Here is a 19,006-nt window from a genome sequence, read left to right as displayed (position 1 = left end):
AGCCGTAATTTGACAGTATTTCCTTTTGAAACAGGAAGTCCGAGTGACGGTATGTTGAAGTGATGACCGATTTACACAACAGCCAATAGTGTTCAATGTACTCTACACCCATGCCCAGTCTAAGCAAATCTGACAGTATCTTAGCAAACTAGCTAAAAGCAGCATGCGCAAATTCCATCAGCAAATATACTCCAACTGTTTATTTTCAACCAAGGGTAGTTGGAATAGTGTGTGGGAAGACAAAGCCAAAAACACACAGACAAACCATTTTTCCTGCTCACAAGCTGCTACTGTTGAGCAAGACCCACCCACAAGGGCAAGACATATATTCTAGAGCGGGGGTTCTCAACCTTTTCTACTTTAAGGCCCACCTATTCACATTTTTAACGAGTCAGGGCCCATTAAAAAAAGATCCCCAATTATTTTGGCTCATCTATTCTATTAGAATCTAATAATCTATTGTAAAGTGTATTAATGGGATGCAACATCACTCCCTGTTACAGATGGAAGACCAGGGATTAAATAAATGGAATGAAAACAAGCTGTTTTTAATTGTAGGTGTTGTATTTAAAACTGTATGGATGTGCCAGAAGCCATTCTCAGTCAAAAGGGATTAATGATCCAAAAGTGGAGTCTGGTCCATTAACACAAGAACTTATTGCCATGTTTGTGTACATCAAACAAGCAAGTTATTAAAACCAAGAACTGGGTACAGAAAACACTCAGTGGGATTAGATCCTTACACGCTAACAAAGAAGGATTTTTCCTATGAGTTGGAAAATTATCCATCTGTTGAGTTCCTCGACATCTCAAACTCCCTGGTGCTGCAGACATCGTTCTACACAGACACACAGATGAAAACCTGGAAGAGCATGGAGGCGTACAACTTTTTATATGTGGCTGGGTTAAAGATCTGGGGATCACGACACTACAAGATAAATCCTGTATTGTTTATGCCCGGGTAAGGAGGCATTTCTGGGCTTTTTGTACGCATCTTTGTGATGGTTGCTAGGATGCTACAAGTTTTAATATCAGGTGTAAACAAACCACAGCCACTCAATTCTCAATCCTCCTTGCTCTTCTCTCCCAGGTAAATCATTCACAAAGCTCCACAGAACCACCTTGACCTGGGTGTTATGTGTATTATATACGTGTTAGTTTACAATATGGCAACCACGATCAAACAGTAAACAAAAACACATCTGAGGACTTAAATGTCTCCTGAACTTCAAAACATCGTAAAATAAAGGAAAATGCTGATAAAAGTGATTTGCGAATCCAAATAAATAAATCAGAGGAATTTACAAACCTTTCACAATCACTGCAAACTCGAGCATTTTTCAACTCTGCTTCCATCGCAGGAAAAGGTTGAAGAGCCACATTTCTTGTCATCTTTTTGTAAAATCCTTTGCTCTTTCACCCTTTTTTATCACTTCACGGGAAACCCGGAAGAAACCTATCAGTTTCACAGTTTGTTCAATTTGAGCAGCCCAAAACAAGACAAGCGTCAGGCATTTTAACGACTAGCAAGGAACCCCAGCGATAATAACACTTTGTGAACAGTGAGCTTAGCTGACCACCAATTCACGTCTTGCATATCTAATGAGGTGGATGTGACGTCAGATGGAACCAGCAATTGTACCCTACTAAAAATTAGCTTCAACTTGAAAAAAAAAACAAATCATGGCCCACTAGATGGCGCTTCGCAGCCCACTAATGGGCCATGGCCCAGAGGTTGAGAAACCCTGTTCTCAAAAGCATTTATTTAATTGGACAAACACAGGATTAGAGGAGGATAACTCAGAAAATTAAACATTTTTTAGATATATTATCATACTGGTATCCATAACACCAATTTTGATTTCAGGGTCATTTTAATACAATTTGAAAAGCATCACTGAATGTCACTCATGCGTCACATTTGACCTTATTTTACTGGCTTGCAAAAACAAACACCACGCCTCAGTAGGCAGCATTTACGTTGCATTTACTCTGATTTGTTTAAACCTCTTGATGGCTTCCTAACATTGACTTGCAAATACTCGCTCTGTATCTCTTGTATGTTGCGTCACAGCTGAAAGTGTTTCATTCATTCCATGCTGCCTGAAACAACACTATAGTTCAGCCTGTAATATTGCTGAAAGGTGTTTGTACCCTAAAAAAATAGTGGTTAGGGTACAAAACCCTTTTTGTCTGTGTATGAAAGATACAAACACTGAGAATGCTTGCTATTATGATTCACTACAGACGGAAATGGTTCATTTCCTCTACACAGCCCAGCTTTTACGTATATGGGGCCAATAACAATAAAAAAAGCTGTAACACCAGTAACAACACAAACCACTTACAAAGAACAGGTTAAAACCAGATAGAACTCGACGCCAACGGCATCGATGGGGATACCTCCACCTGGTAGACTACACGCCTTATTAAGTTGTGATTTGGGGATGGACATTTGACCTCACAGTAATCTTGACCTGTGACCTTTTAACCTCAAAATCTAATCAGTTAATGTTTGTCCCCAAATGCACAAATGGTGAAAGTTTGGTGAAATTCCTTTCATTTGCCTTGGAGATATTGTGTTCACAAGGTTTTTGGACAGACATTTGACTTCATTTGACCTTGACATTTGACACTTGACCTTGACATTTGACCTTGGCCTTAGACCTCTTGATCTCAAAATCTAATCATTTCATCTTTGTCCCAAAGTGCACAAATGGTGAAAGTTTGGTGAAATTTCTTTCATTAGTCTTTGAGATATGGCGTTCACAAGGTTTGGGGATGGACATTTGACCTCACAGTAATCTTGACCTGTGACCTTTTAACCTCAAAATCTAATCAGTTCATGTTTGTCCCAAAGCGCACAAATGGTGAAATTCCTTTCATTAGCCTTTGAGATATCACGTTCACAAGGTTTCGGGACGGACGGACGCACGCACGCACGGACAGACGGACAACCCAAAAACATAATGCCTCCTACACCTTAAGGTGGCGGAGGCATAAAAAAACAAAAGAAATGACACAGAGGTTAAGGGTTTTGTTTGTGAGATTTAAAATACTGTAGCAGAGCCAATCAATGTATCAAAAAAGTATTTCAGCAATGTTAAGGCAGCTCATCAGTCCAGAGACTCCAATCCCAAATCAGAAAAAAGTTGGGACGGTATGTTGAAGTTGAAATTAAAACTGAAAACAATGATTTGTAAATAATCTTTGACCTGTATTGCACTCAAAACAATATGAATATTAGAAAAAAGTTGGGACGAGAAACCATTTACCACTTTATAATGTTGCCATTCCTTCTCACAACACTTAAAAGATGTTTAGGGACTGAAGACACCAAGTGATGAAGCATTTCAGGTGTTATTTTGTCACATTTTTCCTCCAAACAAGCATTAAGGTGTACAACAGTACAGGGTCATTGTTGTCATATTTTTCATTTCAAAATTCACCACACATTCTCCATTTGGGACAGAGGAGACAGGAACCCTCTTCTTCCACAGCCATGCTTTTGTAATGTGTGCAGAATGCAGTTTTGCATTGTCTTGCTGAAATATCCCTGGAAAAGATGTCGTCTCCCCGTGTCCGCATGGGTTTCCTCCGGGTGCCCCGGTTTCCCCCACAGTCCAAAGACATGCAGGTTAGGTTAACTGGTGACTCTAAATTGAGCGTAGGTGTGAATGTGAGTGTGAATGGTTGTCTGTGTCTATGTGTCAGCCCTGTGATGACCTGGCGACTTGTCCAGGGTGTACCCCGCCTTTCGCCCGTAGTCAGCTGGGATAAGCTCCAGCTTGCCTGCGACCCTGTAGAACAGGATAAAGCGGCTACAGATAATGAGATGAGATGAGAAGATGTCGTCTTGAGCACAGCATATGTTGCTCCAAAATCTCAATGTACTTTTCTGCATTCATGCTGCCATCACAGAAGTGTAAGTTACCTTTGTCAAGGGCACTGACACAACCCCATACTATGACAGACCCTGGCTCTTTGACTTATTGCTGGTAACAGTCTGGATGGTCTTTTTTGTCTTTGGTCCAGAGCACAGAGCGTCTATTTCTTCCAAAAAAGACCCGGAATATTGATTCAACTGAGCTCAATACCCACTTCCACTGTGTGAAGGTCGATCCCAGATGCCTCCGAGCCCAGAGAAGTTAATGGCACTTTTGAATGCAGTTAACATAAGGCTTCCTTTTTTGCACAGTCACGTTTTAACTGGCATTTGTGGATGTAACTCTGTATTGTCATGCTTGACAAAGGTTTGCCGAAGTAATCCCGAGCCCATGTGGTTATATCAGTGATAGATGAATGACAGTTCTTGATACAGTGCTGCCTGAGGGATCAGAGATCACAGGTGTTCAGCTTAGGCTTGTGCCCTTGCCCTTTACTCACCAAGATTCCTCCAGATTCCTTGAATCATTTAATGATACTATGCACCGTAGAGAGTGAAATATCCAAATCTCTTCCTATCTTTCTTTGAGGAACATTATTTTTAAACATTAAAATAATTTTCTCATGCACTTGTTGACAAACTGGAGATCCTCGGTTCAGCTTTGCTCCTCAAAGACTAGGCCTTTCCTGGATACTGATTTTGTACCAAATCATGATTACAATCACCTGTTGACATCACCTGTTTCAAATCACATCATTATTTAATTGTTTTTCCTCATTACTAGCCCTAAATTGCCCCTGTCCTAACTTTTTTGGAATGTGTTGCAGGAATGGATGGAAACACAGGAATGGATGTATATTAACAAATGAAATGAAGTTGACCAGACAAATCATGAAATATCTTGGGTTTATACTGTCTGCAATGAAATACAAGTCAAAGTAAATTTAGAAATCACTGCTTTATTTATTTATTTTTTTTAATTTGCATTTTCCAAACTGTCCCAAGTTTTTCTGATTTGGGGTTGTAAATAGAGAGGTCAGAAAGGGATGTTTTCCCTTTCTGGTTTGATTTGTGAAGTGATGACATGAAGTCAATGACTTCACTTCTGTTGAATCTTGTTACACACACACACACACACACACACACACACTTAGATACATACCAAGCTTGACTTGGCCATCAAGTGTGAGCAGGATGTTTCCAGCTTTCAGGTCTCGGTGGATGACTTTGTTCTCATGCAGGTAGAGCAGCGCAGCTAGAGTTTGCTTACACACCACCCTTATCTGCGGCTCAGTCAGAGGTCTCTCCAGCTCTACACATATGCATCCATAAAGAAAGTGTTAAATCCAGCCGCATTTAAAAAAAAAGGTGTTAAAAAGCAGTCGCATTCTTCAAACAACAAAACAGCTGTGTGATAAAGAATCAACAACAAATACATAATTAAAAATATATTTAAAAGGGGCGGCACGGTGGTGTAGTGGTTAGCGCTGTCGCCTCACAGCAAGAAGGTCCGGATTCGAGCCCCGTGGCCGGCGAGGGCCTTTCTGTGTGGAGTTTGCATGGTGTCCGCGTGGGTTTCCTCCGGGTGCTCCGGTTTCCCCCACAGTCCAAAGACATGCAGGTTAGGTTAACTGGTGACTCTAAATTGACCGTAGGTGTGAATGTGAGTGTGAATGGTTGTCTGTGTCTATGTGTCAGCCCTGTGATGACCTGGCGACTTGTCCAGGGTGTACCCCGCCTCTCGCCCGTAGTCAGCTGGGATAGGCTCCAGCTTGCCTGCGACCCTGTAGAACAGGATAAAGCGGCTAGAGATAATGAGATGAGATGAGATATTTAAAAGGAACTTGCACTCAGCGTTGATTATCAGAATGAGCACTTGAACTTGTTTCCTCACCGATAAAAGTATTTTTGTTAGGTATGCGCATATCTGACATTACCACGATAACTTGAGTGCTCTGAGAGCACAATATCCCCCGCTAGCAACTATGCCATAACTCTGGTAAAATGCAACTGAATTGAATGAAATTGCAATATGCGTATTACCAACATACAGTTAGGTCCATAAATATTTGGACAGAGGCAACATTTTTCTAATTTTGGTTCTGTACATTACCACAATGAATTTTGAACAAAACAATTCAGATGCAGTTGAAGTTCGGACTTTCAGCTTTAATTCAGTGGGTTGAACAAGATGATTGCATAAAAATGTGAGGAACTAAAGCATTTTTTAAACACAATCCCTTCATTTCAGGGGCTCAAAAGTAATTGGACAAATTAAATAATTGTAAATAAAATGTTCATTTCTAATACTTGGTTGAAAACCCTTTGTTGGCAATGACTGCCTGAAGTCTTGAACTCATGGACATCACCAGACGCTGTGTTTCCTCCTTTTTAATGCTCTGCCAGGCCTTTACTGCAGTGGTTTTCAGTTGCTGTTTGTTTGTGGGCCTTTCTGTCTGAAGTTTAGTCTTTAACAAGTGAAATGCATGCTCAATTGGGTTGAGATCAGGTGACTGACTTGGCCATTCAAGAATATTCCACTTCTTTGCCCTAATAAACTCCTGGGTTGCTTTGGCTTTATGTTTTGGGTCATTGTCCATCTGTATTATGAAACGCCGACCAATCAGTTTGGCTGGATTTGAGCACACAGTATGTCTCTGAATACCTCAGAATTCATCCGGCTGCTTCTGTCCTGTGTCACATCATCAATAAACACTAGTGACCCAGTGCCACTGGCAGCCATGCATGCCCAAGCCATCACACTGCCTCTGCTGTGTTTTACAGATGATGTGGTATGCTTTGGATCATGAGCTGTACCACGCCTTCGCCATACTTTTTTCTTTCCATCATTCTGGTAGAGGTTGATCTTGGTTTCATCTGTCCAAAGAATGTTCTTCCAGAACTGTGCTGGCTTTTTTAGATGTTTTTTTTAGCAAAGTCCAATCTAGCCTTTTTATTCTTGAGGCTTATGAGTGGCTTGCACCGTGCAGTGAACCCTCTGTATTTATTTTCATACAGTCTTCTCTTTATGGTAGATCTGGATATTGATACGCCTACCTCCTGGAGAGTGTTGTTCACTTGGTTGGCTGTTGTGAAGGGGTTTCTCTTCACCATGGAAAGTATTCTGAGATCATCCACCACTGTTGTCTTCTGTGGGCGTCCAGGTCTTTTTGCATTGATGAGTTCACCAGTGCTTTCTTTCTTTCTCAGGATGTACCAAACTGTAGATTTTGCCACTCCTGATATTGTAGCAATTTCTCAGATGGGTTTTTTCTGTTTTCGCAGCTTAAGGATGGCTTGTTTCACCTGCATGGAGAGCTCCTTTGACCGCATGTTTTCTTCACAGCAAAATCTTCCAAATGCAAGCACCACACCTCAAATCAACTCCAGGCCTTTTATCTGCTTAATTGAGAATGACATAACGAAGGAATTTCCCACACCTGGCCATGAAATAGCCTTTGAGTCAATTGTCCAATTACTTTTGGTCCCTTTAAAACAGGGTGGCATATGTTAAGGAGCTGAAACTCCTAAACCCTTCATCCAATTTTAATGTGGATACCCTCAAATGAAAGCTGAAAGTCTGGACTTTATGTCCATGTCCATTATATAACTATAACTTGAATATGTTTCAGTAAACAGGTAAAAAAACAAAATTTGTGTCAGTGTCCAAATATATATGGACCTAACTGTATAACAAAGAATCCTGTCAGGTTTCATGAAATTCCTCCAAAAATTGTGAGAGGAGTTGATTTCAGAAGGTGAGTACCCTTCCTGTGACGGACAGATGGACATCGCCACGACATAATCCCCCTTCGGGCCTTTCAGCCAGTGGGGGATAATAAAAATTGTGAAGGAAGTTGATTTCAGAAAGGAAGTACACCTTGATGAAATTGCCAAAGTACAAGTTTGTTAATAATCAAGGGCATAACTCTGGTAAAATTTGCCCAAATTAAACGAAATTTCAATATGCGTATACGTGTCATATAACAAAGCTTTTTGCCAAGTTTCGTGAAATTCCTCCAGCAATTGTGAGACGAGTTGATTTCAGAAGAACGTACACTCTCAGGAAATTGTCAAATTATAATTTTGTTAATCAAGGGCTGTACGGTAACTCTGGTAAAATGTGACCAAATTGAACGAAATTACAATATGCATATTACCAACATATAACAAAGAATTCTGCCAAGTTTTGCGAAATTCCTCCAACAATTGTGAGAGGAGTTGATTTCCCGGGACTGACGGACGGAAATCACCACAACATAATCCCCCTTCGGGCCTTTCGGCCAGCAGGAGATAAAAAAACCAACACATCTGTAATCTGGCCAAGTTCCCACCTGCAGCGTTACTGGAATTGCTTGAAATGTGGCTGATGCACTGAGTGCAACCAACCAGTACTTCTGTAGTCTGCCTCTATGTCCCGCCCACAGCGTGATTGGATTAGTAGAAATGTGGACCACATATTGAGTAAATCCACTCAAACTGCATTCGCTTCCACAGTGAGAGGAAAGGCAAGGACTTGTTGAGGTTGAATAACGCAGTTGACAAAAAGCATAATGTACTCTGTAATATAATTTCGCTCACTCACTTCCATACAAACATCCTGAGATGATGACCGTCGTCAGTATACTTTTCACACAGTTTTTGTTCAGGTACTTTATTTTTTATAATGCTCATTTTAAAAATTATTTTGTAATATTAGCACATAATGCTTACACTCACTGGCCACTTTAATAGGAACTTGTTCTTGATTCTAAGATTCCTGTTCTTGGCTGCAGGAGCGGAACCCAATGTGGTCTTCTGCTCTTACATGCTGAGATGCTTTTCTGCTCACCACGGTTGTAAAAAGTTGCTATGAGTTGCTTTATCCTTCCTGGCAGCTCGAACCAATCTGGCCATTTTCCTCTGAGTTCTCTTATCAACAAGGCTTTTGTTTCCACCCACAGAACTGTCGCAGAACATTTCTATTATATGTTGTGGGGTGTACTCATTTTTGCACCACCCTAATTTGAGTAAAACTGAAAAAAATGTGTAATCTAAGTTATATTATTAACCTTACTTTCATGTTATAAGTTAAACAGATGTTATATTAAACTTTGTCTTCTCAACATTTTGGAAATTGTTTGTGTTCATTGAGATATTTTTTAAAATGTTACTTTTCAAAGGGGGTGCACTCATTTACGCTCAGCACTGTGTATATATATATATATATATATATATATATATATATATATATATATATATATATAAACAAAGTTTACAGTAGAAAAGTTTACTTCTTTCTTCATATTCTAGGAAAAGGATGTCATATACAGCAATTAATTATTAAGTGTACATATGATTTTTCTTAACTGGAGCAAACACTGTTTTTAGTCACTTTCTAATCATCATTAGCATTAAAATTATTTCTAAAATCTTATATAAGATACTTCACTGTAGGTCCATTTCATCTTTTTTTTCTCCTTTGGCTGAAAAAGCAAATTTTGTTTTTATTATTGGACAAACATTTTTGGTGGCATCCATAGTAATTATAGTCGTTGCCATCATTAGCTGTCCAACACTCACAGTGATGACTGCTTCATTAGGATGCGCAGAAACACAGATGGGCCGCGAGGCCCGCACCAGAGCGAGAGAGCTGTCCGCAACGGCGACACAAATGGAATGCCTGGCCTCATGAGCTCTCGTATACTATTCTCCTCTCCTAGCAAAGCACCTTGCACGGTAAAGTAAGACAAACGATGTCGTGCCCCCATCGTGTTGTCTCTCTGGACCACCAGACCTGATGCCAAATGGTGCACAAAAGTCCCACAGACCTGACAGGTATGGAAGTCGCCCCACAGTGACAACTGACTTGCCGAGTGATGCCATCTGTTGGCCATTTGAGTGGCTCTTCCGCATGCCATCAGGTGGTGCGCCATTGACCCTGTTGGGTTCATCTACCACATTGCATCGAAAAGCGCCCTGCTACCAGCACCTTATTAGTAGAGGTACTATTTAACCCATAGCTGGAGCCCAAGCAGGAGCTACCACTCCGGGTCAGAGCGGACCTGGGAGCAATGGTGATTAAAGGGTAACCCCACTTTCCCCAATACTCAAGTCCTACTGGACCTGAGACTCACCACTGGTTGCAGTTTAAAGTCATACCCAGGACGATAGTAATTACAGTGAATTGATGTTAAATATGTCCATGTCTTATGTCAGATAAGTCAAACGTGCATTGATAGTTTATTTCACATTCTCATCTCATCTCATCTCATCTCATTATCTCTAGCCGCTTTATCCTTCTACAGGGTCGCAGGCAAGCTGGAGCCTATCCCAGCTGACTATGGGCGAAAGGCGGGGTACACCCTGGACAAGTCGCCAGGTCATCACAGGGCTGACACATAGACACAGACAACCATTCACACTCACATTCACACCTACGGTCAATTTAGAGTCACCAGTTAACCTAACCTGCATGTCTTTGGACTGTGGGGGAAACCGGAGCACCCGGAGGAAACCCACGCGGACATGGGGAGAACATGCAAACTCCACACAGAAAGGCCCTCGCCGGCCCCGGGGCTCGAACCCAGGACCTTCTTGCTGTGAGGCGACAGCACTAACCACTACACCACCGTGCCGCCCTATTTCACATTCATGAACTCAAAACATTCTCCATTCATTTTGACACAAAGCAACACTACTGTGAACGAGAAAATCGTAAACAGGCAATATTATTAATGTGAGATTAGGGGAAGAGGGCAGGGCTTCCAGGGAATCAGCTAATATCAGAGAGCACAAAACACTTAGGCCCTGTCCACACGGCAATGGATTCAGGTGAATCCGATACAATTGTTTATCGTTTCGGCCTGGCGTCCACACGGCACCGGCGTTTTGGGTGCCCCAAAACGCAATCTTTTGAGAACGGGTTCCAGAGTGGAAAGATCTGGCAACGCTGCCGTTGCGAAGTCGTCTGGATGAGTAGAACGGATTTGTTTACGATGACGTCACAACCACATGTGCTTCACGCCGGGTAGAAGTGTAACGAACTCGATGCAAGTTGTCAACAAATCCTATAACTTGGTTCATGAAACGCGCTTACAAAATATTTTCACTGTAAATATTTATTGTGTAATGGTGCAAAGTGAGAGAGAGAGAGAGAGAGAGAGAGAGAGAGAGAGAGAGAGAGAATAGCCCTTAGGGCAGAGTCAATCCTGCCAGCAAAAATAGGGAAAAAAAGGAGCGATCTCACCTCTTCAAATGTTGGTTTAAGTCCTACAATACATTCCTCAAAAAGGGCGTAGAAGAACAAATTAATCCATCAACGTGTAGCATTCAATTTATTCCGGACCATTAAAGACGCCGCCTTCCGCGTAGAATCATACGTCATCCTCGCCGCCATATTGGATAGGTCAAAGCGGAGAATAAAGATGCCTCATTCATGTGCTGCGTTTAACTGTACCAACAGGTTTACCGTCCAAACGAGATCACATGGGATTACCTTTCACAGGTGAGACTGGAAAAATACTTTTCATTGTATTTGGTCATTATAACGTAATTTTACAAACAGATTTTTCTGACTTTGTGGCTAATATGAAGTCTCGCGCATAATAGTTTATGCGCATGCGTCCTTACTTCTTCTATTGTTCTGGTGTCTCCGAAGGGACCATCTTACAGCGCCCCTAGAGGTGTGGCATGTGTATTGCATCGTTTTCAGCAAGCGTTGCGTTGCCATATGGACCTGATATTTTACTGATTGTTGCCCATTTGGACGCGATATTTTTTTAAATAACATCTCGTTGCCGTTGTCGTGTGGATGTAGCCTTAGACAAATATTAGTCATTCCAGATTCTTACAGATTGGCTTATATTTCAGGGGGGAAATAGCTGCCAGGTCATTTGTTAAAATCCGCCTTGGGTAACAGGGTCACGAATGGACAGCTCTAAATACAGGTCTGAATGCACTCGGATCTCTTACAGGGTTGTATGTGGCCACATTTAATTTGTACATTTCTGTGCTGAATCAGCATACACTGAAATCCTCTGTGAACACATCTCCTTACAATAAGCTTTTAAACCAAAGTGGACTGACTCACTGGGACCACTTGTTCTAATCCGGCTAAACTCTCAGCATGGACAATAGCCTATTGTCAGGATACTTTACAGCCAAACGACATTCTCACATTTTTAAATTTCCATTAACAGCTTTTGAACAGTCCAGATTTTCTGGAAAAAAAAATGTTTAGCGAGTACTTCGGGCTGAACTGGAAAATACTGTGTAATTACAGTTTGTATTTTTTTTACGTTATTGATATTAATGTATGAAATTACTCACCACTTTTTCTGGTGTGTGTGTGTACTACTCACCCAACATCACTGCATCCACAGCACCTCCAGCACAAAACTCAATCAGAATCTGCAGACAAAAGATCATATCACTTCACCAAGCTATAGTTACAGTATCACATCCACTGATTACACGCAAGTGCTATACACTGAGACCAATATTCAGAGCTTCATCCATCTAACACTGCTCTGGTACAGCTCCAGGATCATAAACTTATGATAACAGTAGATGCATATGATTCTCAGGATCCTTCAAAAATGCAGCGCTTAGTCCATTTGAACCCATCAAAGCCTGTTGTGTTTTTACACAGTGTTGACGATGTCTATATTTATTATCACATTGTGCATTAAGTCCAGTACTGGAATTAACATATGCAATATTTGTTAGGGGGCGGCACGGTGGTGTAGTGGTTAGCACTGTCGCCTCACAGCAAGAAGGTCCGGGTTCGAGCCCCGTGGCTGGCAAGGGCCTTTCTGTGTGGAGTTTGCATGTTCTCCCCGTGTCCGCGTGGGTTTCCTCCGGGTGCTCCGGTTTCCCCCACAGTCCAAAGACATGCAGGTTAGGTTAACTGGTGACTCTAAATTGACTGTAGGTGTGAATGTGAATGGTTGTCTGTGTCTATGTGTCACCCCTGTGATGACCTGGCGACTTGTCCAGGGTGTACCCCGCCTTTCACCCGTAGTCAGCTGGGATAGGCTCCAGCTTGCCTGCGACCCTGTAGAACAGGATAAAGCGGCTAGAGATAATGAGATGAGATGAGAATATTTGTTAGGTCTTAGTTTGTCTATTTACGTCTGTTATATAGCTTTCACTGCACATGGAGCTAAGAGACAGGCTTGTAGTACTCGAGTCTGACTCGTGCCCTAATTTTAAGGACTCGTGACTCGACTTGGACTTGAGCACCGGTGACTCGGACTCGTGCATTAACATTTTGTACTAATTTTGTGCAAGAGAATGCACATTCACCTGTTCAAGAACAAACTAATGTTAATGGCGCTAAAATGCCTGGAGAGAACGCCCCTAGGATTGTCCTCTTTGCTTATAGAGACTTCTCGTGAAGTGTGAAAAAATGTTCCATATGTAGACGAACTATCGAGGAGACGACGGAGACAACCTCGAATGCACACAAGTGCCAAAAGCACAACAAACCAAACCCAAGTTCCCTGGCATGTAGTTCCATGGTGTCAGAATCAAAGCTTTTGTTTTGGAGATGCATCATGTTTGTGTAACATGGTTATGTTTTTTAAATGCACACAAGTATATTTGTTACAGTAAAGCACATCAGAGTGTTATGTTTGCGAGAGTGTTATGTTTTTGACACGGATGCTTAACCTTCAAGCGACCAAGCTATTTTAGCGACTAATATGACCGGGTGGGGTCATTTATGACCCGCTATATTCAGTACATGAATCTGTATACCTAGTTATTTTTTCTTGGTTTTACATACATATACCACTTCCTGTGTTCAAAACAGATACTATAAAAATATATAAATGTAGATTGGTATGGTTTACAACAAATTTTAATGCAGAAAGAAGGCAAAGAGACACAGCATAAGAAGAACATAATGTTATCTAGACAGTCTTTGTTATGTCTTACTGGAACATTTACTTCATTCAACAACATTGACTGAAAATGTATCATGAAAAGAAAAGTATGAGCAAAAACATCCACTGCAGTGTTGATGGGATCTTTGTAACATCAAAACTAGTGACTAACTAATATGCTAATACTAGCTAACATGCTATTTCTAGCGGATATGCTAATACTAAAATTAATCATTTCCGTCAACTGAGCTATTTTCATCATCACTTTGGGCCTCAAGTATCTGTCTCAATGCTTCTGCAGCTGTAAATCTAGCTATTCTTATGCTACTCGCCATGGTTCACTGCAACAAAAGTACAACATACTGTACAGATAAGTAGTTGGTAAAAGCAAAATTTGATAAGGAATTACTGCAAGAAATCCTATGCTTCTTTCCGGGGCCATAAATGACCCTGCACAATTTTTCACTACTCTTGCCACACCATTTGGCCGATCCCTGCAAAAACCTATGGACAGTTGTAGGACAAGTTAGCTGACAAATTCATGGTAGTAAATATTTTTCGGATCAAATGTATAAAAACTGCACACAAAATTATATGCCCAGGGTCATAAATGACCCCACTCGGTCGCTTGAGGGTTAACATTCGTGCCACCAGCCTTTTGCTAAATATTCCTGATAGAAGACATCTTTTTTTTGTGAATTTATTGCAGGCTATAGTATGGGGCATACATCTTCACACTACTCAAACCTATCAATGTGTTTTAGAGAGTGTACGTGTGTGACAGCTGTGTCATTTGTGTCAGACTCGACTCGGATCAATAGTGGACTCGACTTGAAATTTTCTTTAATGACTTGGACTTGACTCGGACTTGAACACTGGGGACTCGAAACTGGACTCGGAATCGAGGTTTAGTCACCCCTGTCATATCCACACTGCATTGGCTCCCAATCAAATTTCGTATTGTTTATAAAATACTACTATTGACCTTTAAAGCACTGAGTGTTCTCGCACCACAGTACCTGAGTGAACTTCTGCTCCTCTATGACCCACCACGCCTACTTAGATCAAAAGGTGCAGGCTATCTGCTGGTACCTCGTATAGTGAAGGCTACATCAGGGGGCAGAGCCTTTTCTTACAAAGCCCCACAGTTATGGAACAGCCTTCCAAGTAATGTTCAGGAATCAGACACAGTCTCAGCGTTTAAGTCGAGGCTGAAAACATATTTGCTTAGTCAAGCCTTCTGTTAATGGTGTTTATGAGGTAAAGGTGTAGATCTGGAGGGTCCTCAGACATAGTGTTTTGGTAAACTGGGATGTATGGATGCTGTCAGTCCCCACTCACTTGCTCACTCGAGTTTGTTGACGGTGTAGTGGCTGGCTGCTTTATGTCCCGGGGCTCCCTCATGCCTGTGTTACCTTCTGGCTCTCCCCTTTTAGTTATGCTGTCATAGTTAGTTTTGCCGGAGTCCCTGCTTGCACTCAGCACAAAATGTATACTGTTCCTACTCATCAGGTGACATTGGGCATACCTAACAACCTGTGCCCCCCCAGTCTGTCCTTCTGATTTACATGTCAATTCTGAGATCGAGATGCTGGCCTCTTCTGCTCCTCAGACCTGCCTGATCCATCCTGGTGCCCTGTGTCTGGTTGGAGTCTCACCACATCGTTCCTGTGGAGGACGGCCCCATATGGACAGTTGAAAGTCACACCTGGAGGACGCTCTGGACACTTACAGTAATGCTTTTATGGCTGAGGACTACAGTTGACTTGCTAACTTTAGGACTGCAGTTGTCATGAACAGTTTTGCACTCAAGTTTCCATCAATGAAGAGTTATAACATCAACAAAATAGACTTCATGTTAAAACTGATAAAAATGTTATAATCATGTTATCTGTTATCACCCAAATGAGGATGGGTTCCCTTTTGAGTCTGGTTCCTCTTGAGGTTTCTTCCTCATGTCGTCTGAGGGAGTTTTTCCTTGCCACCGTCGCCACAGGCTTGCTCATTGGGGATAGGTTAGGGATAAAATTAGCTCATGTTTAAAGTCATTCAAATTCTGTAAAGCTACTTTGCGACAATATCTATTGTTAAAAGCGCCATACAAATAAACTTGACTTGACTTAGTGACTCGACTACAACACTGCTAGGAGAAATGCAATTTCATTCTATTATGCAATTTCATTCTGTCATTCAGACTATACAATAATTCTTGTTGTATAGTCTGAATGACAAAGTTCACTTTGATTTTGTGCAAGTGAGAACATCACAATCACACTCTGGTGTGGAGCAAAACAAACAGCTGTAGACCTTCTGAATGATTTGAGTTTCAGTCCAGTTCTCTAGAGCAGTGAGAAAGTGATTCGACTCCGAATCAACCCAACCGTATGATCTGGAGGAAATGTAGCATGTATTCTAGATTATTTTGGGTTTGTGTAATAATACGCAGTGTGAACCCAAACCAAATAGCAGACATGACAAACTTATCGATTTTGGTCTGAAAGTGCCATTAAGCTCACAGTTATGTAGTGAAAAAGAGTTTTGACTCTGAATCAACCCAAATGCAGTAAGTGTATTTTGGTTTGTGGGCAACATGCTTTTGGACGAGCTATGTTTTTGGAAATATGAGCTACGAGGCACAATCTGAGCCAAAGAGCAGAGCTGGAGTGCTCTGGAAATGCAATGTGGTCTGGATATTTTAACAACAGGCAAAAAGAAAAAAAAATAAGTGGTGGATACAATGCACCATGTGTTTTCAGTGAGATATTTGCTTCATGTTATGTGTTGTGGTATTTCAGGTCAATGAATAAAATAGTTTCACAAGCACAACTTAGCCCCACATACCCCGTAGAGATTTCTTTTGTGTTTGTTCAATTATGTGCGGCATGAAACCAAACCAAATATTTTATAATCTTAAAATACAGTGTTTCAATATCATATAAAGTGGTCAAATGTTAGCCAACAGGGTTTCCCATACATAGACCATTGTGTGGCGCAGTGCCACACAATGGATTCCTATCGCCACGCAATCAGACTCGCGATTTTTAAAAAAAAAATTCCGTTGCGTATCGTTCCGTTCATTCATAGTGCTCTTTCTTCTCGTTCACCCACACACAGAGACAGAGAGTGAGAGAGAGCGAGATGGAGAGGCATGTACACAGGCCTGCCGTTGCGCATATACCCGGACTGCAAGTAGGCCTGTTAGGCTAATTAAAAATAACGCAGCCTTCCCGATTCGCCTTCCGACCCCTTATTTTAAAAGGTAGCCTACGTCGTGCTCGTGACGAGCTTTATCATAGCCTTCTTGGCTTACATGAAATGGACATCCCTGAGTCAGGCTATAAACCAATTTTGATGCATACAGTAGCAGCTTGACGCGAGTAACCGGCCTTATTGCATTATCCCGTTTATCCCGCTTCAGCATTCATGCAAGTTATTAATAATGACTTGACATTCACAATAAATAAGGATTTCCCACTAGCCTAATTTTATTATTATTTTGTTGTTACATTATACTATTTATTTCATTTTAGTATTGGTTGAGGTAAGTGTTGAGTTCAATATTTAAAATAAAAACCTCCAGCTTGTTTTTTGCAATTTATTCCTTGAATGTCAACTAAAGAATGATTGAAAGATTGCCACCAAAAAGGCAAAAAAAACTAAGGTAAAAACTAAGCTTTAACTTCAATTTTGGTGAGTAATTTTCATAAATTTAAAAGACAGATTTTCCACCAACATCAAGCCCAGCAAACTAATGGCCTGCCCTGTAATGTAAAGTTGGGTCGAGGAATGAAACCAGGCAGGGTTCTGGTAAAAATTGTTTTAGCTGTCTTCTCTTAAAGAACTTAAAAGAATTTAGATTGAACTGAATAATCTCAAATGCTTCTTGTAGCTTTAAAATAGTCCCAGCAGGTGACTCTGAAGAAAAATACTGTGTGTTTGAACACCGCCCGCTGTAAACACTTTGCATACACCCCAATGACTGACTCCACCGACCGCCACGACACCACCGCGCACGATTCCCTCACTGGCACAGTGGAGCACCACAAATTGCTACCTGGTCTGTGGGAAACACTGGCCAATTATTGTGAAATAATTAAAAATCATGATATCTGCTCACATCAAGTATCGTGAACCAGATATATGAACACAACTGCAGGTATTCTGGTTTAATTAAAACCAATATGGCGAACAAACCAAAGGACTAGGCATTACTCCGAAACATGAGGCAAGCTAATGGTCAGGTTATGAGCAAAGAGACAAACTAGACAAGACACAATGCAGGAAACATGGTCCAAGACTAGCAGATAATGAAGTCTTGGACTCGTCACAGACACAATGCAGGAGAGGGTTATTTAAGGTAATAAAGGTGGGATTGCAAATAGTAGAGTGCCATTATTAATCAGGAAATGGTGAATGGGGATAAGTGCTTTCCGGTTTGTTTGTTGTTGGTTTTTTTATGATGACGTGGCAGGCTGAGGATCATGGGACACCAAGCTGATGGCCTGGCAAGGGTCATGCATGCATGTGTACTGCATGTCTGTATAAATGTGAATTGAACCATTTCACGCTGAGACGCAAAGCCAAATCTGAGCCCTGTTTCCTTTAATGGATTAGCAAACCAATAGTCACTGGAAAACAACAGCAGCCTCAACTATGTCTGTGAAGGTTCGCAGTCATCCAGGTCATCAGGGCCGGAGTGGGCCCTGTTTTCAGTCCGGGAGTTTAATTCACATTCAGGCCACTTTGAAATGGAGGAGGAATTTGAAAATATTTGAAAACACATCCAAAGGACATGCATCTTCAGAAATCGGCATCTTCGGCCCGGGTGTGGGAATGAACTTTTACGTCGGGGGCGAAATCCAGCTGACTGCCACTCCAAATAGCAAAGCAGCGAGTATGGCTGATTGTTTTGCGTTATTTAAGACGAATTACACAACACATTTTTAGTCACATAGTCTTAAAATAACGAAAGCACCCATCTCGCGTGCATTTGAACCAATGCTTGTGCATTACATGCCGCATACGCCTCGAAAATAATGGCAAATCAACAATGCTGGGTCCTCAGCAACCGGCAGATAAAGCGTGAGGGCGCATTAGGCAACTCAAAAATGGTTAAATGAAATGTAGGCTAAAGCAAGTGTTCGATTCTGCTTAGAATATTGGCATACGCATACACCTCTTCTAAGTTATATATTTAACAACAATTATTTAACATCAAATATGACTTCTAGGCCTATGTGTTCATAACCAC

At 41.3% G+C, this 19,006-nt stretch overlaps 1 protein-coding gene across 1 annotated transcript in view; it reads right to left on the bottom strand.

The window, feature by feature from the left end:
* Positions 1 to 19,006, bottom strand: part of slkb (STE20-like kinase b) — an 82,048-nt gene that overhangs the window by 32,783 nt on the left and 30,259 nt on the right. Inside the window, exons 3-4 of the mRNA XM_060898777.1 lie at positions 12,229 to 12,277; positions 5,049 to 5,198 (exon numbers count right to left, since the gene is read on the bottom strand). Of these exons, the coding sequence (XP_060754760.1) occupies positions 5,049 to 5,198; positions 12,229 to 12,277 (199 nt within the window). The remainder of the gene's footprint in view (positions 1 to 5,048; positions 5,199 to 12,228; positions 12,278 to 19,006) is intronic.

This window comes from Neoarius graeffei, chromosome 18, assembly GCF_027579695.1.
Source record: "Neoarius graeffei isolate fNeoGra1 chromosome 18, fNeoGra1.pri, whole genome shotgun sequence".
Classification (NCBI taxonomy): domain Eukaryota; kingdom Metazoa; phylum Chordata; class Actinopteri; order Siluriformes; family Ariidae; genus Neoarius; species Neoarius graeffei.
The sequence above is the reverse complement of the archived record's forward strand: the minus strand, read 5'-3'. Positions and strand labels throughout refer to the sequence as shown.